Source organism: Nilaparvata lugens, chromosome 12, assembly GCF_014356525.2.
Source record: "Nilaparvata lugens isolate BPH chromosome 12, ASM1435652v1, whole genome shotgun sequence".
NCBI lineage: Eukaryota > Metazoa > Arthropoda > Insecta > Hemiptera > Delphacidae > Nilaparvata > Nilaparvata lugens.
Genome location: NC_052515.1, coordinates 8,084,765 through 8,107,440, shown reverse-complemented (window position 1 = coordinate 8,107,440; position 22,676 = coordinate 8,084,765). Strand labels below are relative to the sequence as shown.

The 22,676-nt window shown below is 34.1% G+C and overlaps 1 protein-coding gene across 1 annotated transcript in view; it reads left to right on the top strand.

The window, feature by feature from the left end:
- The first annotated feature begins 2,113 nt into the window (after positions 1 to 2,113).
- The window catches only part of LOC111051570 (transient receptor potential protein), a 47,935-nt gene continuing 27,372 nt past the window's right edge, over positions 2,114 to 22,676 (top strand). The window contains 4 exon segments of the mRNA XM_039438860.1: positions 2,114 to 2,237; positions 7,319 to 7,593; positions 11,387 to 11,531; positions 13,963 to 14,058. Of these exon segments, the coding sequence (XP_039294794.1) occupies positions 7,430 to 7,593; positions 11,387 to 11,531; positions 13,963 to 14,058 (405 nt within the window). The 5' untranslated portion in view covers positions 2,114 to 2,237; positions 7,319 to 7,429.

Here is a 22,676-nt window from a genome sequence, read left to right as displayed (position 1 = left end):
CTGCAGTGAAATCCACGTTATACTGTCAGCATTGCCTGAATGGGAAGCAATTATATTATAATAAATAGGGAGAGCTGACAGTTGGAAGCAAATGTGACTATAGACAAAGGGAACTATGAAATTGGATTAGAGCTCTGTGACATCTCTTTGTGATCTCTGTCACCTTGAAAAATGAGTAAAAGAGTGAGTGAAAATTGTCGATTAAATTATTCACTATCTGATTTTTTTTCATAATTGATTGAATTGTAACTATCTATCGAAAATTCAAGTCTTGAATGAATCAATCGATGACCCAACTACTGCTGCCACCTAGTGAGAGAAATCAAAGTTTCATACATTTCGAACCGTCGACCAATCAGGAGAGAGTAGGCGGTGTTTAATAGGCGCAATCCCCTCCTCGCTTGTGATTGGTCGTCATTCGTAATACTGGATCTCCTGATTCTGAACCGAAGAAGAACACAACTATGTTAGTCTAAGGGCCGTTTGCACAGTGAAAGCTTCAACTTATTTGAAAAAATGGAGGTTTAATCTCAAAATTATTCACATCATAACAAATGAGACTTAATATTGATTCGACTCAACTCGAACTGAGATTTCATCTGAACTAACATTGTGCAAACGACCCTAAGAAGAATTACCTGCAAGAGTAGTACTACTAAAGTTTGGTTAACAATCTGGGTAAACAAAGGATTATAGGGGAATTCTATTGGTCTATTCAGTATAAGTCAAGTAGCCTATTCGTAATTGGTATCAATACTATCCAGCATTGGCTTTGCAGTATCATCTTGTAAGGGCCAGACCATATTGAGCGTTTTTTCAGGCGTTCTCAGACGGAGGTTTTGAGTCGGCATGACAAAAAGCTCTCCAATTGGCTGATTATGTTGACGTCTGAAAAAACGCCTGGAAACCCGCCTAATATGGTCTGTTGAATTGATTCCATCAAATCAATTACACCTTATTTCATAAAACCAGAAATATATAAAATTTTATTTATTCACAAACACTTTACATTCAGAAGAAAAATAAACTTAGTATCAAAATCATACAAGAAACGTGAAATCCTATCCTTTCGTCTTTAGGATTTGAACAAAGGAGTATAGCGCTGGAACACAAATCTTGGAGCATGAAACACATATATGAGCTTGACTTGGAGCTATGACTTATATGAGAAATGTGAGAAAACATGTCTCCAAAAATGCATGAAATCAAAAATCTTCGTGCAGAACAAGCACTAGTTTTAACACTAGACTTAGAAGAATACCCAAAGTTATAAAACAATACTCTACTCATAAAGAGTACGAAACAATATTATTTTCATATCTAGTATCTGCCTCGATAAATAACAGCCGCAATATTATGATAGATTCCTCTATCTCGAAAATTTAGGTTTCAGATTGTGATAAATTATTGTGTGAGAGCCATTGCTTGTCAATATACAGAAATCTTTCAGATTTGTTTCACATTTTGTCTGATGATTTGTTTGATAAGAGGGAAAAATGCAATCAGTTAAACAATACTAGATAAGTGCTATCTATCAATAATTTTAGCGATAACTTTTTTGGGTATGAGTTATTTGATAGTGAGTATTATCAATGCAGACTCTTGCTTGTTTGAAGTCAATAAATGGTAATCCTCATATTTTTATGGTTCGCGTAAAATTTGAATCCACTCTCCAATTTTGAATTTCAGTACATTCTGAATTAATTAGTTGATTCACAAAGAGAAGCTGAGAGAAATGAGAGGAAGGATGTTAGTTAGTCGTTTTGCTAACAGCTACTTCTCATGTTAAAAACAAAAAGTAATCATCATATTGATCATAGACTATATTTTTCAAGCCGATATTGGTTGGAAATGATTGAAATTAGAATAAAAGTATTCAATTTTTGATCATTGAAGAACATATCCATTCACACAATCTGTATCTATCATTAAAAGAGATAGTTGTGAATGTTCAAATTCGATTTTTTCGATTGAAATGAGTACAGGGTACAATATTATACTCGCTCTTTCTCTTGCTCACTCTCTCTCCCACACTCACACTCTCTCACACTCCAAATGTTACATAGAACAGCAGCTAACCTGATTAGATGGCCTGACAGGTTGAAAAAAATTGGAGACTTTCAGTTAAAGGGCTTCTAACGGGAGCTCAGTAGCTGTCTAACTCTCACCATAACCAGTAGTGCAAATGGTGTGTATTCTACATTATTTCTCCCATACAAAGACCAAGGTCAATCAAGGTAAATATCAAATCATACTAATTAATTCTATTTTCAACTAATAGTGGGTTTTGTAACATTAGTTGGTGGTATTTAGCTATAGGAAGAGATTTAGCTATAAACCAATACAGTACAGTACATCGTAAATAGCTCAAACATCACAATAGATCGTCCCAGTAGACAATGATCTCTCTCGTAATGAGTTAGGATTAAACTTTTTGCAACAATTAAGAATAAATCTGAATAATCCAGGATCAGCTATGCTAAATGGATACAATAGGATAATCGAGGTTATTTTTGGTGCATGTCAATACTAGTACAGTATTAATTGATTTGGAGACTTGATAATGGCATAAATGGTTAAATCGTGTCTTCGTAATTATGAAATTGAATTATTACTTCCCGGCTGAAGTATGACAGTCGTATAAGGCCCATTTGACGGCTTAAATAATATATCCAGGCATGGTGGATCTTCCGTCAGGAACTCCCCACCAATAAAATCCATACGAATATTTTTTACTGTGTCTTTGAAGAACAGAGAATAACTCTATAAGAAAAATATCGATTGAACTCTATAAAGAAACTATCAATTGGCCCTTCAGAAGTTTACATAGTGTAAAGTGGTTGAAAAAATATATTAGTATAAAGCTTTTGTTGAAGAATATAATATATTCATATGACATTATTTTTCTTATCGAATAAGCGTTCACTCACTAGTGAAGTAGTGTTTCAGATATTATTGTCTAATTTTTCATATTGAGCCGTGTCTACACTGAACAAATGTTCGACAAATATGTTTGTTGAAAAAGTTTGGGTAAATTCTATTATGTTTGACAAACAATGTTTGCCCGTGGCCAGAGTGGACGCGTCACCAAACAAAATATTTGTAAGTGGGGAGAACAGGTTTTATGTTTTACAGCTGTCAGCACTGAAAATGTTTGAAAAACAGTGAACAAACAATGATTTCCAAACTTTTTAAAATGTTTGTCCCTGAGTTCCTCAACAAACATGTTTCCCGAACATGTATGTCGAACATTTGTTCAGTGTGGACACGGCTTTACAAGAATTGTTAATTCTAAGCTATTTAAATATTGTTTTCTAGTCTATGGTTCATTCAAGACTATCTAGACTTCTCTAGTTCATGATTCTTTGAAATCCATTAATCATTTTCATTGAAGAGCGATGATATTACCACATTTAGGCCCGGTTGCACAAAATTCGGTTGAATTTTAACGTGATTAATTCCACGGGAACCAATCAGTGAAGGCGTTTTTAAAAAGACGGCTGCTCTGATTGGTTTTCGTGGGATTAATAACGGTTAAAATTTAACCGGCTTTTGTGCAAGCGGCACTCAATATCCTAGAGACGATTCAACTCACAGAAGATTCCTATGTATAATAGAAATATATATTTTTATGTTTAATGTAACACATCATTATCATATTAAAAGAAGGACATTTCAATCCTTTGATTGAAATACAGTACCTATTTGAATAGTAGTCTTCATTTGAAATGAATTACTGTATTACTTCATATTATAAGATGTTTCATTTATTCATAGACAATAGATACAATGCAGGTAAAAACAACAAAGGCATTCGCCCAAAACTGCTTCAAACCTTAATTTGGAATACACAGTCTAGATGTTTTGACATATTAATGTCTATTCTTATTCTAACTTGAGAGAGGAAGATGAAATTATGGGGTTAATACACAAGTAGGAAGAGATGGAAGGATAGAGGAGAAGAAGAGATGAGCTGGAAAAATCAGAGCAGAATGGAGTATTTCAAATTTATGAATATGCTTGAACGACAAAAATGAAGCCAGCACATGCCAATTGAGTAAGAAACGGGTAATCAGGACTTCTTTTTCTCTCCTCTTCTCTCTTTTTTACCATCTCTCTTTCTTCTCCCTTATTTCTTTCACTCTCTTACTTCGCATCATTCCTTTCTGAAAGGGAAAACGGAGAGGAAAGAGCTGCTCTCAGAATGATGAGAGTGACTGTTGATTGCAGCGAATTCAATTTGAAATTCAAATGCGTGTTTGCTGATGCGAAAAAATGTGAATTTGTTGTGTATCAGAAGTTTCTATGGAGTTGATGACTATAGCGGTACCTGTAGTTATACTTGAAAATGCTAACAAAGCTAAAAAAAACTTGGAACACTTGAAACAATCGCATATGATTCTCTACAGAGGGTTCATTATTTATTTGAATTGGATACAAGAAGTGTAAATTTTTCTGTTATATTTTAAATTTTTTTGTTATTATAATCCTTATATGGATATAAGGACTAGAATTGCTCAATTTTTATTATAATCCTTATATGGATATAAGGACTACATTCCTCATATCTATGGGATAAAGGTTTGTATGATGACTCTTATAAAACCTGATGTTAAGAGATAAACAACATAAACTTGAATCAATGTTAAAGAAAAACGTTAACTACTACTCCTGTACAATATAATTATCATTCAGACGTATGATTCTCTACAGAGGGTTCATTATTTATTTGAATTGGATACAAGAAGTGTAAATTCTAAGCTATTTAAATATTGTTTTCTAGTCTATGGTTCATTCAATACTATCTAGACTTCTCTAGTTCATGATTCTTTGAAATCCATTAATCATTTTCATTGAAGAGCGATGATATTACCACATTTAGGCCCGGTTGCACAAAATTCGGTTGAATTTTAACGTGATTAATTCCACGGGAACCAATCAGTGAAGGCGTTTTTAAAAAGACGGCTGCTCTGATTGGTTTTCGTGGGATTAATAACGGTTAAAATTTAACCGGCTTTTGTGCAAGCGGCACTCAATATCCTAGAGACGATTCAACTCACAGAAGATTCCTATGTATAATAGAAATATATATTTCTATTTTTAATGTATCATATCATTATCATATTAAAAGAGGGACATTTCAATCCTTTGATTGAAATACAGTACCTATTTGAATAGTAGTCTTCATTTGAAATGAATTACTGTAATTACTTCATATTATAAGATGTTTCATTTATTCATAGACAATAGATACAATGCAGGTAAAAACAACAAAGGCATTCGCCCAAAACTGCTTCAAACCTTAATTTGGAATACACAGTCTAGATGTTTTGACATATTAATGTCTATTCTTATTCTAACTTGAGAGAGGAAGATGAAATTATGGGGTTAATACACAAGTAGGATGAGATGGAAGGATAGAGGAGAAGAAGAGATGAGCTGGAAAAATCAGAGCAGAATGGAGTATTTCAAATTTATGAATATGCTTCAACGACAAAAATGAAGCCAGCACATGCCAATTGAGCAAGAAACGGGTAATCAGGACTTTTTCTCTCCACTTCTCTCTTTTTTACCATCTCTCTTTCTTCTCCCTTATATCTTTCACTCTCTTACTTCGCATCATTCCTTTTTGAAAGGGAAAACGGAGAGGAAAGAGCTGCTCTCAGAATGATGAGAGTGACTGTTGATTGCAGCGAATTCAATTTGAAATTCAAATGCGTGTTTGCTGATGCGAAAAAATGTGAATTTGTTGTGTATCAGAAGTTTCTATGGAGTTGATGACTATAGCGGTACCTGTAGTTATACTTGAAAATGCTAACAAAGCTAAAAAAAACTTGGAACACTTGAAACAATCGCATATGATTCTCTACAGAGGGTTCATTATTTATTTGAATTGGATACAAGAAGTGTAAATTTTTCTGTTATATTTTAAATTTTTTTGTTATTATAATCCTTATATGGATATAAGGACTAGAATTGCTCAATTTTTATTATAATCCTTATATGGATATAAGGACTACATTCCTCATATCTATGGGATAAAGGTTTGTATGATGACTCTTATAAAACCTGATGTTGAGAGATAAACAACATAAACTTGAATCAATGTTAAAGAAAAACGTTAACTACTACTCCTGTACAATATAATTATCATTCAGACGTATGATTCTCTACAGAGGGTTCATTATTTATTTGAATTGGATACAAGAAGTGTAAATTTTCTAAGAATGGAATTGTTCAATTGTTATTATAATCCTTATATGGATATAAGGACTATATTCCTCATATCTATGGGATAAAGGTTCGTATGATGACTCTTATAAAAACCTGATGTTAAGAGATAAACAACATAAACTTGAATCAATGTTAAAGAAAATGGTTAACTACTACTCCTGTACAATATATCATTCAGACGTAGGTCTAAATCTATCAGTGCATTAATGCATTTTGTCGTCCTTTATGGAAATAAGGTTCGATCTAAAGGGACGTTCACATTAGTCAAGTTCACTTGAATTCAAGCTTTGTATAAAATGAATGTATTTTGCAAATTTATAATCAAGTTTACAAGACCAGAAACTTGTATCCACTATACCAATGTAGACCCTTCTTCAAGTTTTGTTGATGTTGAACATCTTTGACTCTTGGATTCAACTTTAATCTTGAAGGTGAAATTTAACCTACTAATGGAAAAATGATATAAAAACAGTTGCCAGTCAATTTATATTATATTCATCTATTCAATGCATATCATCAATTCTATGCATATTAAATTTGAAATGTATAGAAACAACTAAATAGGAAAGTATGATGCGAGAAAAGTAAGAAGAAAACTTTGACATTAATTGGATTTTTCAATTTATAATTTTATACTTTTGAGGTTATGGAAACTTGGATTCAAGTGAATTTAACTTGAATTTAAAAATCACCCATTCAAGTCAAACGTTTGAAAAGACTTGAATTCAAGTAAACTTGTCTGATGTGACTTAACTCTCATCTATAGAAAATTCAACCAATTTTTTATCCCTACTCAACTCTTATCTATAGAATATTCAACCGATTTTTTATCCCGCTCTCTATTGGAGGACTTCATACGTTTAGTACTCTTCTTGTATACTTCCCCATTCTGTTGAGGGAACCATGAATCCATAACTAAAGTAGAGAACCTCATCGTCAAATCTACAAGTAGCTTGATCTTGATAATAATAATTAGGTACCTACTTATGAATATGATGATGATAATGGATCATTAGAATCTTAAAACTCTCATAGACCAGTAAAATTAAAATAACAACTCTCACTCATTTATCTCAAATTTCAGAATAAACTGAAGTCAAACACTCCACATTGGAGGCTTTGACTTCTTTTAAACGAAGTAAATGGAGTAAAACAATTCAAAGTACAAAAGAGCTGAAAACAAACAACATTCAAAATGATGAAGCCAACAGAATCCAAGGAAGAGCTGCTAGGTAGTAGGAATAACATAGGCAAGAGCAGTACATCTCTGGAAGGACTTCAAGAGGAATACTCTCTCACTCAGATTGAGAAACGATTCCTGCTATTGGCTGAGAGAGGAGACTGTGCTTCAGTGAAAAGGTGAGTCAAAGTTAATCAGGTTAGTCAAATGATTATATTTGATATTTTATATGAGTACTTGGTAGTTTTTATTAAAAAAGTCCAGATATATTCTGGAACCAATAAAATTATGGCCTGATTGCAGAAGAACCAGTTAGATTTCAATCGTGGTTAATTTCACGATAGCCAATCTGAGAAGTCTTCTTTTCAGAAGAGCCTTCTCTGATTGGTTCTCGTGAAATAAATCACGATCAAAAAATGTTATCTACTTTTGAGCAATTAGCACAATATGTTCATTGGAGTTATTTGTAGATGAACAAATTGTGTACGTTCTGTGTACAGTAAATTGTTCCAGTTCCAATAGTAAATTGTTCCATCACGTGACTGGGGCAAAACGTTCCCATGGAACGCCATTTCAAAATCGTTGGTTCAAGCTTTTGGCGCGCACATATAAGGTTGATTTACACAAAAATGTGTTGTTTACTAGCTGCGTGAATGAAGAAAGGCTGTTTTACAAACCTACAGTCTAGAAAAGTGTAAATTTATTTTATTCCATTACTCTCAAATTTGCTATCGAGAAAAATTAATTTAATGAATGGTTATCAAACATCATATTGTTGGTTATGTATTCTATGCTATGGTAAACTATCAGCGCATGCGCAGAGAAGCATGCAGACTACAATAATTGATCAATGAGAGCTCAGATAGTTGGAACCTGTTGGAACTGTACCAAGTCGGACAATTTACCACACTTCGACTGTGGGGCAGAAAGTTGGAGCTGGAACAAGATTCTGGAACAGAATCTGTCAAAATTCCTCCCATGGAACGCGGAACTTTTTACTTGGTAAATTGTGAATCGGACAATTTACCACATTCCATGTACACAGACCGGGCCCATTGATGAACCAGTAATAAATTTGTAAATGAGCTAGACTACTCCATGTTCAGTTGCTCCAATGATATGATGCAAACTAATGCACCAAGAATACCTAGAATGTATTCCAGGTACCGTGGTGCGAAGGGTGAACAGAACGGGTGAGCTCACTACCTCCGTAAACAGAGCCATAGTGCATGACAGGTGGTTGATGGTAACGTCAGCACAGGTAGGGCCCCTACACCAATGGAAACACTAGCTGATGTAGATCAGCTGAATTAAACACATTTTATTGGTGTAGGAGCCCTACCTGTGCTGACGTCACCAGAATGCACTATGGCGCTGTTTACGGAGATAGTGGTGAGCTGCAGATGAGCTTTAAGTTTCGATCGATGTCACCAATCAGCTGGCAATGATAGAATCATTTGGATGTTACCGTGATGAATCACTTTGTTCACAGCCATGCTTAACAGTGTGTTTCATGAACGAGCGCGACTTAAACCCAAAGCAAAACATGACCGTACTGCGTGACTCAAATGTAGAGTTAAACATCGACCAGACCGTTCTGTACACTCTGAAAGTTTAATTTTTATTCAAGTATTAGAAGAGTTTTCCAGCTGGGCTGCATATTTTTGTAAATCAGTTTCAAACCAGAATCAGCACTCTATACTAAAACTCGGCTTCACCAATTCGAAACGAAAGCAAGGTCTGAGCGACAGCAGGTTTTAAGCATTTAAAAACATGCCACAAATCCGATTTTAAACCTTCAGATTTGATGCAACTGCCACACGAACTTAGCTTTCGTTATCGGCCAAATCGAGCCTGAAAGAAAACTCATACAGCAACAAACGGTTGTATGCAGACAGACAGAGTGAAAATTCCTCTCCAGGTTTTCGAATTATCGCAAACAGCCGTCCGTCATAATGTCTTGGAACTTTCTGCTGCATTCTCTACCCAAAAAATAAGATCCCAACCATAGATTATGAGAGATTATGAGATTGAGATTATGAGATTATGAGATTATGAGATTATCATAGATTATGAGAGTAACATGGGAATACAATTTCACATTCTATAGTTTCTGGTACCAACCCCTAACGCTTAAGAGCGAGTTCCTTGAAAAATTATGATTTTGTGAAAATTCCAATCTTAACATAAATTGACAGGCTCAACTTATTTTCCCATGCAAAAAATCAAGAGAAGATGAAGTTTATGATTGAAAATGAAATGGAGGTTGGGAGTTGATGGAGTGATAACTCTATTTCATGAATCAACTAGCAGATAACCCGTGCTCCGCAAGGGTCTGCTTGAAGCGCAAATAGATTAAATCTGGTTTAATAGTTCCATGTATTTTAAGTAGTATTAACAGCTGTAAATGATAATTTACAATAGTGAAACTCTTTGATTAGGCTTCTATCCAACTTTCTATCACAAATTGAATAGATTTGTTTTGATTATTGAAAACATAGTAAATTGATAAACAGAAATGAATTAGTTCTATACACATCCTTGGTAAATCAAGTATTGTTATGCAACATTTCAAGTTCATCAGTTCAGTAGTTCAGACGTGATGATGCCTCAAACATGTATTTCGTAACCCGTACATGTATAGGCCAATTCTTTTCTTTATAATGATTATTATAAATAACAATAACTCTAATATTCATAAGCAATGTATATTATAAGCTATTATATTTATAGAGATAACTCTTACATCAAATACGAGCTAACATAATTTCTAGAATTACCCTCTTCAAATTCACCATAAATATAATTTAATGATAATATTGAGTCTATAGCATGGAGCTCTGATAAAATAATAATGAAATAACTGATAAACTTGATGAAACACTTCTTCCACTTCTCACAAAACCTTGGGAGAGAATAGAATATAATTCCTAGGGCCGATTGCACAGAGTAAGTTAAGTTTAAGCTAAAGGTTAAACCAAATCTGGATTTTTTTTGTATAAAATAAAATTCCGTTTGCACAGTATCAGTTTAAACTCTGTATTGAGTTCAACCTCTGGGAAAGTTTCTCCAAAGCAGGAGGTTTAAACCAAATAATTTGGATATACATCTTGACATCTGACATTTTTACTTGACATCTCTAAAGATTTGATGGGGAAACAACTTACCATATAGTAATTGGTAAATTATTTTTCGACGGTTGTTCTTATTACTTCTGTAGACGAGAATAATTATTATTTAGTTCCTAGTGAATCATTATTTGAAAGGAGGAATTGATAGGCGTTTTTAATGCGATTGATAAAGATAACTGAGAAAAATTGGGCAAAAAACGAATGATTTAAATTTCTGGGATGATAAAGAATTTTTTTAATGGTTTTTCCTTGTGTAAAGAGAAGCAACTGCCAATTTAGTTTTTGATTGAATAAACCACTTGATAGGAATTATGACAATTTTTAACAGCGGTCTTTGATTAGAAAACATGTTTTTAACAACACAACTGAGATATTTTGCTTTCGAGAAATTTATAATAAACGAGGAAGACCGTAGTAGATTCAAGCGTAGCAAAATTACTTTTTTATCTTACATTCTAAAATATATTTTTTGGTGTCAACTAAACATAAGTTTTTGAAGAATTTCTTGATAGCTTTTCACTTTTATTACCGTGCTTAAGAGCTTACAGCTCTATGGATTTTGAACAAGAAAATAGTAGCTACATAACCTCAATTTACTGATGGTTTGTAAACAAATACCAAATTTCCTGTAAAAATCAGCCTTCCTAAAATTATAAACGAAGACATTCTATTACCAACTTAACGCTAAACTAGTTAAACTTAAACTGGATAAGTAAATGCACTGAGAAAACCGATTCAAGTTTAAACTTTCAGATTAACTTAAACTCGATTAACTTAATCGAGTTTAGCAATCTATACTGTGCAAACGGCCCTTATTCACATCACTCAAATTTCTCAACAGACTTCTTGAGGAGTACAAGAATAGTCCAGAAGTGTTGAATTTGAACTGTGTGGATCCGTTGAATAGATCAGCGCTTATAGCTGCCATTGAAAATGAAAACGTCGAGCTCATCAATATACTACTCGATCATAATATCAAAGTCAAGGTGAGTTGTTATTTTTGTAATATTACTAAGGTCTTGATTTAACTTTTCAAAGTAGTGGCGACTTGGTACGAGCCTACTTTATTTGTATAGCACTATACATGTTAATACAGTACATAATGATACTTAAAAATACATTTACATGTGATACCTGATGATGAATGATTGATCTTAGAGAATCTTATGGTAGGATATTGAGTTATCAATGATTATTTATTTATATTTATATTTTTTACAAAGAAGCACTGATTGGGAGAGAAAAACTAAGGATACTCCTTGTACTATTTCTCTCCCAAATTTAAATAACATTTAAAAAGACAAAAATAGGGTTATGATTTCACTTTACTAAAATTTAGTTCATTTTCACTCAACACCAACGAAAACAAAGATGTTCGAATTTTGACGGTTGAAAAGAGAATAAAAATCAAAATATCACACTCAAATCACCATCAATTGGAAAATTTTTGAGTAATTTTACAAAATTTAGAGCCAGAAAAAACACAACTCACTATTCAGCACAGCTGATTACATATTGATATCAATATTAATATCAAGTATGATATCAATATAATATTAATATCAAGTCCGATATTAACAATTACTAATATTCATTATTATAAAAACGACAAGACTTAAATAATATTGTGTAAATAATTTGCTAAACAATGAGTAAATGGTCACTTAGTTGCCATGTTATTGCTATTGAGGTGACAAAGCATGAGAGAATTGTAGGCTATAGAAAGTTTAACAAAATTGTTTGATATTGTTGGTTGAGAGAGACCGTTACAGTCGAAGGCTGGTTATTGCTTTAGACCTTTGGAGCGAGATCATCCCATTAGATCATTCAGGGCGAGATGAAACCATTATTCGAGCGACATAGTATTAGGCGTTTTGCAGGCGTTTTCAAACAGTGTTCTCAGAGTTGGCATGGCAGGAAGATATTTGATTGGCTAGTTCGATAGGCGCCTGAAAAACGCTTAAAATGGCTCCGCCCTCAAGACTTCAAACACACCTACCATTTGATTAGAAAATTAAATTAATCTCAAACACTTAAACTAGTTGTCATATTCAAATTTTCATTGAAATTAAGTCTATTGGGAGCCAAACGTTTCAAGTTACAAAAAAGTTTGATTTCATTTCCTACAAAAATATTCTATCCTGCACAGTTTTGGAGCTGGCTGAATAGAAAATATACATGTTTATTATTATGTCCGGTTGTTTGTACGCCTATTAATTTAATTTATTCATCACCCAAAAATATATTATTAAAACAATATTAAATAAACATGGACTTTATTCAACAAATCGATTATTTCACGAATTTAACGTTTTGACTTGTGGACAACTCTACTTGAAAAATTTAACAAAATATTATTAAGTATAAAGACAATTTTTTTATGATAAATGAACTCATTACAATTTTAGACCAAATACTATCAATGATACGAGTTTATTATGCAAAATTTACACTAGTTGTAAATTAAAGTTGATATTTAAGCAGCAAATTTATAAATATATTACCTTTTAATTTAACACATATAACTAGAGATACCAGTAATGATATAAAAAATTGGATATTGCTATCTATTTCACTTCAATAGAGAACCTTATTTAAATTAAAATTTATTGTATCCCTATAATTTATGTACTTTTCTTTTCTTCATTCTCAGAAATGACTCATGATGGGATTTTTTTAAATATTATTAATATTTTCGTTTGCAACGGTCACCAGCGGGCAAAGTTTATTCTTTTGGGTGTGATGCCTATAATATGATACGTAAATTATATATATAACGTACAAGATATTTGTGATTTTGTATTATATTTCTTATTATTTAAGTTAACACTTGTATTTTGTTTAAATTTATTGTTCATCATATTTGATTTGCTCTTTATTTGTGATTGTTTTTTTAAATGGTGAAATAAATTATTTGATTTGATTACATGCAATATAAATTCATGTCATCCAAGATAACCAACAAACGAATTGGACAAACGTGAGATGACGTCATTTTAAACGACGGTTGAATAAAACAGACTTCCATAAAACCAGTCTTCATGCAAAAAAGACTTATTGAAAATATTTTCAATTTCTAGGTTATGCTTCGTCAAGTTATTAATCTCACTTTGAATCATTTTAACGGTAGAAGTTGATTTCTTTTTTAGGCCTGAACACATTGATAGAGAAATCTGGAATCGTTGGTTGAAGAAAGGATAAAATATCATGTTACTTTAACGTACTGTATTGAAGAAACTTAATTTTTCATCGTTTCTTCATAGATCTATTGGGAATCGGACTATAAATTATAGCTTAAATACACAATTCAAACTTACCTTGGATCAAACTTCATTATATTCTTCACTGAGAACGTAATAAAATTATCTCTGATTTTTATCTATTGCCACATTATCTTCTCTTTTTAATACGAAATAGGATGCTCTACTCCACGCCATCAAGGAAGAATATGTGGAAGCTGTGGAGATACTTTTGGAATGGGAGGAGAAAATACATCAGCCGGGGGAGCCTTATGTAAGTTACAATTTATATATCTCAAGAAAATATTAAGCTTCACACTAGTTAGAAATATTGTTGATCTTCCCATACTATGGGTATAAATTGAATAGTTATTGAAGTTGATATTTGACCACTGGAGAGGATGCCTTGAGAATCAAAACTGTAATTCAGCTTTTTAAAATGAATCAATTGTGAAATCAACAGTATCTATTCACTCTATCATCTGAATAATGAAACACAAAATGAATAAAAACGAATAAAAATATTATACAATGATGGTTGATGGAATCATAGCTTACAATCTATATATTCATCACAGATCACCTCAATTTCTATCATATTTGAACTCGTATTGTACGATCTTTTCTTCCAGATCACAGTTTTAGAATATTCGTTGGAAAAACGTATTATGAAGCCTCGTTTGCACAGAAGACTGTTATTTTAATCATAATTAAATGCCTCGAGAACCAATCAGTGAATGATTTCACGAGAAGAAGTCTTCTCTGATTGGTTCTGATGGGATTTAATCATGATTAACATTCAACAGGCTTTTGTCCATCCGGAGCAAAGAGTAATTATAATGTACATTGATATAAGAGTAAGGCTAGTTTCACATCCATTGTTGGTTATCCATCTTGTTTCCACTATTATTATTACTATTAAATTTTGTAAAACTTTAAAGTGAAAAAACACTCACATTCTTTGATGTGGCGACGTCCGTTTCGTGCTGGTATCGCACATTTTTTCAAGCCAAACAGCGATACTGTTTCTTGAAAAAATAACATCCTGTTTGGCTTGAAAATGTGCGATACCAGCACGAAACGGACGTCGCCACATCAAAGAATGTGAGTGTTTTTTCACTTTAAAGTTTTACAAAATTTAATAGTAGAAAAATAAATAAATATGGAAGATATAAATTAAAACTGAAGGAGAATTTTTATTTATTTTTGTTTGTTTTATTTTTCCACGAATATTACATGATTTCATCAATGGAGAGAAGAGATGAAGTTTATATACCATGTGTCAAAACAAGGAACAAATTTTCAATTTAAAAAAATAATCTCTCTGAACTTCCAAAATTAACATAATAAAAAAGAAACTATTAGAAAAGTTCTCAATTTTTAATTAACTTTGAAAATTTTGTTGTTCAAGAAATAGCATCTTATAATTTAGCACCAGCTGTTATATTTAAATATACCATCATGAACTGTGAAAATCCAAACACAGCTGTGTTTGAGTAAAAAAATACCCAATTAAATCCGTACGAATTAAAACCTGACATGTATGAAAGCCTCATTCGTTTTCGGTAACGAACCGAACCGAACCGAATGAAACCGAATGCGTGTGAAGCTAGCCTTAGCTAGTATTAATACTAATATTGATTCTGTATTGATGTTCATATCAAATCTTTATTTTCCATATTCATCTTCCTTTATCATATGATCTTTTCCTGCACCCATCTTATACTTCTACAATTCACCCTTCTACTATCAATTTAAGACTCACGTACTTCCGTAATTCTACATCCTATCCTATATTATATATTAATAGAAATGGGAGAACAAAAGAAATCTTTACTTGCAACTTGGAGAAAGGCATATAAGGAAGCATTGCCTGCATATGCATAAATAAGCACTCACTCGCTCTCGGGCGATTTAACTTTTGCAGAGTGGTTCACACAGGTACTCTAAAAGAACACAGGAAACATCTCCTCCTCCCACTCCTTCTCCTTCTTCTCCACCATCTGCTTCATCTCATATAGACCTCTTCTTCTTCTTCTTCTTCTTCTTCTTCTTCTTCTTCTCCTTCTTCTTCTTCTTCTTCTTCTTCTTCTTCTTCTTCTTCTTCTTCTTCTTCTTCTTCTTCTTCTTCTTCTTCTTCTTTTTTTTCTTCTTGCTTCTTCTTCTTCTTCTTCTTCTTCTTCTTCTTCTTCTTTCTTCTTCTCTTCTTCTTCTTCTTCTTCTTCTTCTTCTTCTTCTTCTTCTTCTTCTTCTTCTTCTTCTTTGCAAGTGTTTAAAGGGCCCGCGGCAATCCTCCTCTTCAGACTTCATGTTCCTATTTCCGCGAGCAGCTAGCAGCCAGTGATCCACTTTGGATTGATAAGAAGAGACGGCTGAAAGAATCCCGCGGCAGTGATAAGGTAATCCTAAGACAGGTAAGAAAGTGTGGGGGGAGAGAGCAAAGAGGAAGTGGAGGTTAAGAGAGAAAGAAGAAGAAGAAGAAGAAGAGAAGAAGAAAGTTACGAGAAAAGAGCAGGAGATTGATATAAGAGGAGGAAATGTGATGAGGAAGTAGAACACAAAAATGGACGACGAGGAGGAGTTGGAGAGAGTAGTGAAGAAGAAGAAAGACGAGAGAAGACGTGTAAAATGAAGGTGATGTTGAAAATAAACTCAGGAAATGTTGAAAAATATGTGGGAGTTTTTTTAGGATAGTCAGAGAAGAGAATAGGAGAATAAGAGAATTAAGGAGAAAATAAGAAGATTGATTGATTTGCTTTATTAAAAGCCTCATTAAGAAGAAGGAGGAGAAGAAGGAGAACAAGCAGGAGAAGAAGTGGAATGAGAAAGGAAAAAGAGCCTCATCACACATTTTGAGAAAATGATGTTTCAGAAGCAGGATAGAGAAACAATGATAAGCAAGCGAAGAAGTGAGAGTATTTTGAGAAAATGATGTTTCAGAAGCAGGATAGAGTAACGATGATAAACAGCGAAGAAGTGAGAGTAAGTCGAAGAAGGAAAAGAAGAGGAGGAAAATATATATAAGAAAGTAGGAGGAAGTTATTGAAATATTGGAAAGAGAAAGTGTTTAAAGTTATACCCTGAAGAAATACGTTCAGTACTCTAATAAGTATCTATATATGTGTAAAAGGCATTAGTGGAATATGAAATGGTGATGATGATGAAGAGGAAAAAATATGAATGAGAAATAACGTGAGAAAGTAGAGAAAATGGGAGAGAAGAGAAATTACAGAATATGAAGGAGGTACATGACAATGGTTAGGAGGAGGAGGAGATAGTGATGGAGAATCTGGAAATGAAGGAGAAGGAAAAGAAGAGAAGGGGAAGAAGAAGGGAAAAGGAAGAAGGGAAGAAGAAAATGGAAAAGAATAGAAGAATAGGAAAAAAGTTCAAGGAGAACGAAATGAAGAGAAGGATAAAGATACGTAGGAGAGAAAAAGAAGGATGAAGACGAGGTGAAGAAGAAGTAAAAAAAAAAGTAGATGATATAGTAATGATATAATGTAAAGTAGAAGTTAGTATTGAGTAGAGATGTGATGACATGAAGAATATTCTTGAAAAACATTAAAAATGCATCCTCCCCTATTAGGTAACGAAGCGAAAATAGAATGGCAGTAGAGCCATGTTGTGGGGGTGGTGGGGATGAGAAGCATGCAGTAAAGTCAGGAAGCAGATGAGTGGAACAAGGAAGAATAGAATAAGGATATGAAGATTTGCCAAGAGGAATAAGGATAAGTGGAAAAGGAAGAAGAATAGGCAAAAAGGCTCTTGGCAAATTTGATTTTCGTCGAGATTTGCGTTCAATGTCTCAACCACTTATTGTTCCAGTTTGGTGCAAAGAGGAATAAAAGAGAAACGGAACGAAAGGGAATAGGGATTAGGGAGGATTTTGGATTTGGTTCTGTTGAGTTTTCCCTCTTGTATTTCTCTAGTAGTGTCGGACTTGCAGCTCTCCTCTTATTAGAGTCATTATCATTTTTCACTTTCCTTGCCCTATTACCATAGGTAAGGAAGGATTGCTTTCCGAAAAGAATTAAGGTACCCTAATTTCTAAATTTCTATACGTTTCAAGGTCCCCTGAGTCCAAAAAAGTGGTTTTTGGGTATTGGTCTGTATGTGTGTGTGTGTGTGGCTCCAACGATTTTGATCAAATTTATACCTAAAATAGTCATTGATAAGCTATATCAACTGCCACAAGTCTCATATCCGTAAAAATTCCAGGAGCTCCACCCCATCTATGCAAAGTATGATTTTAGATTCTCAATTATCAGGCTTCAGATACAATTCAATCCTAACATTCTGAGTGGGAAAGATTGAGCATGAGAATCTCTACACATAATGTTTGGTAACATTTTTACCTAAAATGGAAAATAATCTCGAAATTCGAGAAAATGTGATTATCCAATATTGCAAACTGTTGTTTCTATTGAATGATTCACTATGAAGAGATAGCAGATCTCGTGTGTATCCAGCGTTATTGTCCTGTCACCAGCTGGCTCAGATCTTTGTATAGTAAACTAGTATGTGCGGGAACACTAGCGTCAGGTGATCAATTTTGATAACGGCAAGGAAAGTTGTGTGAGTGCCTCACACCAGATTTAGTACCCTTGAAACAGTTTCGTTTGGTTTGACCACAATGACTTATAGCCTACTCTGATTCATGTCATGCATCGGAAAATATAAAATAAGAAGTATTCCTTGATTAGAAGTGGTATCCTAAAGCTAGACACACACCAGTTAGTCAAGAGAAGACTAGTCACGTTTAGTCACAATACTTCACATAGTTACTACTTATGGAGTCATGTCTAATTGCAATGACTAATCACTGTGTGTTGTGTCATAAGCAGCAATGTGAAGTAGTGTGACTAAACGTGACTAGTTTTGTCTTGACTAACTGGTGTGTGCCTAGCCACACTAACGACAGGACATGCATGATGAACATGTGTGCACACGCATGTCGTCATACATTGTTGTGTCATCACAGCGAAAGGCTTCGAACAACATTTTTTGAGGTTAGGTTTATGTATCTTCAACAGAAAGATTTGACAGAAAAACCCTTGCAAATTATCATCAACTGAAAAACGCTGACTTAACAAGTAATCTACAAGCAGTAAAGCGCAATAACTTGTCCCACAATGCAATAACATGGGGTGATTTGCAAACGTTAGCTGATAGACAATGGGTACTTGAAATGTTTGCACTTATGTCATTTTGATGCATTGTTTTCACATCTTCTGTTCGTTCCAATGTATTATTACTGTAACTCTCATTCTTCGACTCTCTATTTCAATTTTTTATTCTTTCCATCGATTACTGCTGATACATGATTACAGTATTATCTATAACATGAATATTGTGATGTTCTCGCACCCAAGGCCGTATTCAGAAATTAGGCGTCCTATGCCCAATTTTTTCCCCGCTTCGGCTATAGTTGTAGTTACTCTCCTAGAAGCATTATTTTATCCAAATAGCAAATGCCAGGCCACATATCATTATTGCTTGAACACAATTCCACGATTCAAATTATTGAATTTTCTCAAAGAATATACTGGTTTGTTCACTTGCAACATTTTAGAAAATAATTCGAGCGGATAAAAGTCAAACTGAATTGAAACACCAAACTTACGATTGTGGTTCTAACGTAAGCCAAGCTCCAAAGTAATTGAGGGCTAAGTGTAAGAGAGGGCTGGCTGCGCCCTAACTTCGTCCTCCTAGGTTCTTAATGAAGGCAGATAATTAATCAATCAATCAAATTTAACAGAAGATATATTGAAGAATGATTTGTTGTGACTTTCTCAAGCTGCCACTTGTTTCCTATTGGTAGTGAACTGTGAATGTAGAATAGCGACTACTCAAGTCTTTGACCAATCAGACAGCTCCTTCGTTTTGGAGGTGTGGACTCGTGTTATTATTTTTTTTTCTAGGAAATATTGTAATCTAAACTCTGAAATTTTTAATTCTTGATTCATTCATGCATTGCTTGATTATTATTCGCTTCCAATACTCCGAAATTCAGTCCAGGATAATTTCATCCTCAAGTAATAATAAAAGTACTGTACCGAATTAAAGTTCAAAAGCTGCTTCAGTTTTGAACTTTGAAGAAGTAAGTTATAGTTTTTGAAAGTAAGAAATTTGTTAAAAAGCTTGGTAAGATCATTAACAGTAATAATTAATATTAGGATTATTATTATTCATATTGTTGATTATTATATGATTTTTATACAGTACTGATTATTATTACTACTATGATACTACAAAGTTTTTTTACAAATCTCTCTCGTTCATGAATTTATACTTCCTCAAAGTTCAAAACTGAAACAGATCTGTAACAACTTTTAAACTTTATTTCGGTACAGTAGTTTTTTCTCTCTAATTTTATTCTGCACGTTGAATATGCCTTGAAGGCAAAATAAGTGGGTTAGTGAAGAGGAGAAGAAGGAACGAACATGGAAGCTGGCAGAAGAAGCACAAGAGATGGAAGAGGGAAAAGGAGGAGAAAGCGACGAAGTAGAAGAAGAAGAAGAAGAAGAAGAAGAAGAAGAAGAGAAGAATAGGAAGAAGAAGAAGAAGAAGAAGAAGAAGAAGAAGAAGAAGAAGAAGAAGAGAAGAAGAAGAAGAAGAAGAGAAGAAGAAGAAGAGAAGAAGAAGAAGAAGAGGAAGAAGAAGAAGAATAAGTAGGGGACGACATTAGGTGAAAACTGAATTAAGCATTCATACCCAGAAATACCTGGGGGTCAAAAATGACTGACTTCAAGCTGCAAGAATAGCTCAAACTTTTGTTCAAAGCATGTCTTTAACTGTTCAGCCATTCAGTCAGACTGAAAGTTACGGAGACAAAATTCATCTCCTCCAACAAGTTAACCTATTTCCGTCTTACCTTTTCTATCCACCTCCTCATCCTCTTCCTCCTCATCCTCCTCCTCCTTCTTCTTTTTCTTCTTCTTCTTCTTTTTCTTCTCCCCCTCTCTTCTTCTTCTTCTTCTCCTCCTCCTCTCTTCTTCTTCCTCTTCAACTTCTTCTTCTTCTTCTTTTTCTTCTTCTCCTTCTTCTCCTTCTTCTTCTTCCTCTTCTCCCTCTTCTTCTTCTTCTTCCTCTTCTTCTTCTTCTTCTTCTTCTTCTGCTTCTTCTTCATCTTCTTCTTCTTGTATTTTTATACCCCATCCTTCAAGGGGATTTTCTATTTTTCTCCTGCTCCTCAAGCTACCTTTCGCATCTTCTTCTCCTCCTTTCCATCCTCCTCCACTTTATCCCTTTCCTCCAACGACCATCTCCCCATCCAACTTCAGCTATCTTCCAGTTTTTCTCTTCTACTCCCCCTCTTCTTTATCATTCTCTTCCTACTCTCACTCCTACTCCTCTCCATCATCTCCTCATCCTCCTTCTTCTTCTTCTCATTCTCCTCCTCCTTCTCCTCTTTGTCTTCATCTTCTTCTTCGATGTTCATAATTTATCTCTTTCTTCCCCATGTAAAGTTGGTTGAAAGTTTGTTCTCACACAGCCTACAGTGATAGAGTCAATCATTCGTCTGCAGTTCATCTTGCATTCTTCTTCTTCATCTTCATCCTGCATTCTTCTTGTTCATCTTTTCCGTCTTCTTTATCTTCTTCTTGTTCTCCTTCACCAGTATCCTATTCTTATTGTTCATTGTTCACTTCTATGCGGTAAATCCAGCTTTCTAATTTTTTACTTTCCTTGCCCTATTACCATAGGTAAGGAAAGTATTGCTTTCCGAAAAATATTTAGGTACCCCAATTTCTGAATTTCTATACGTTTCAAGGTCCCCTGAGTCCGAAAAAGTGGTTTTTGGGTATTGGTCTGTATGTGTGTGTGTGTGTGTGTGTGTGTGTGTGTGTATGAGTGATCCGTGGTCTAGTGGATAGAGTGCTTGCGTAGCAGCATAGAGATCCCGGGTTCAAACCCCACTGAGAGCCAAAAGTTTTTTAAACAGATCACTCCCGTGTTATCGGATGGGCACGTTAAACTGTCGGTCCCGGCTGAAGTATGACAGTCGTAAGGCCCATTGACGGCTTAAATTATATATTCAGGCGGTGGAACATTCCCGCAAGGAACTCCCCACCAACAAAAGCCATACGAATTTTTTTTTTTTTTGTATGAGTGTATGTGCGTCTGTGTACACGATGTCTCATCTCCCAGTTAACGGAATGACTTGAAATTTGGACGTAAGGTCCTTACACTATAAGGATCCGACACGAACAATTTCGATCAAATGCAATCAAAGATGGCGGCTAAAATGGCAAAAATGTTGTCAAAAACAGGGTTTTTCGCGATTTTCTCAAAAACGGCTTCAACGATTTTGATCAAATTCATACTGGAATAGTCATTAATAAGCTCTATCAACTGCAACAAGTCCTATATCTGTAAAAATTCAGGAGCTTTGCTCCATCTATGCAAGTTGATTTTAGATTCTCAATTTCAGCCTTCATATACAATTTAAACAAAAAAATTCAAGTGGAAAAGAATGAGCATGGAAATCTCTGCGATTAATGTCCAGTACATTTTCACCTAGAATTGAAAATAAGCTTGAAATCCGAGAAATGTTGATTATTAAATTGCAAACTGTTGGCAAATGTTTTGGTTCTATTAAATCATTCACTACGAAGAGATAGCAGACTCGTGTGCTTTCAGCGTTATGAGACTATCACCAGCTGTCTCATATAATTATTTGAATAGTAGACTTGAGATGCGCGAGTACACTAGCGTCAGGTGATCAATTTTCATAACGGCAAGGAAAGTTGTGTGAGTGCGCCACACAGATTTCCAAGCTGTGCTGATGTGTGTGCTTTTGTATCATTCTTACCCTCCTTTCTATCAGTAGAATTCAAATGAATTGAATTATAAAATCTTTCAATTACATCTAGATCGCTCAATAAC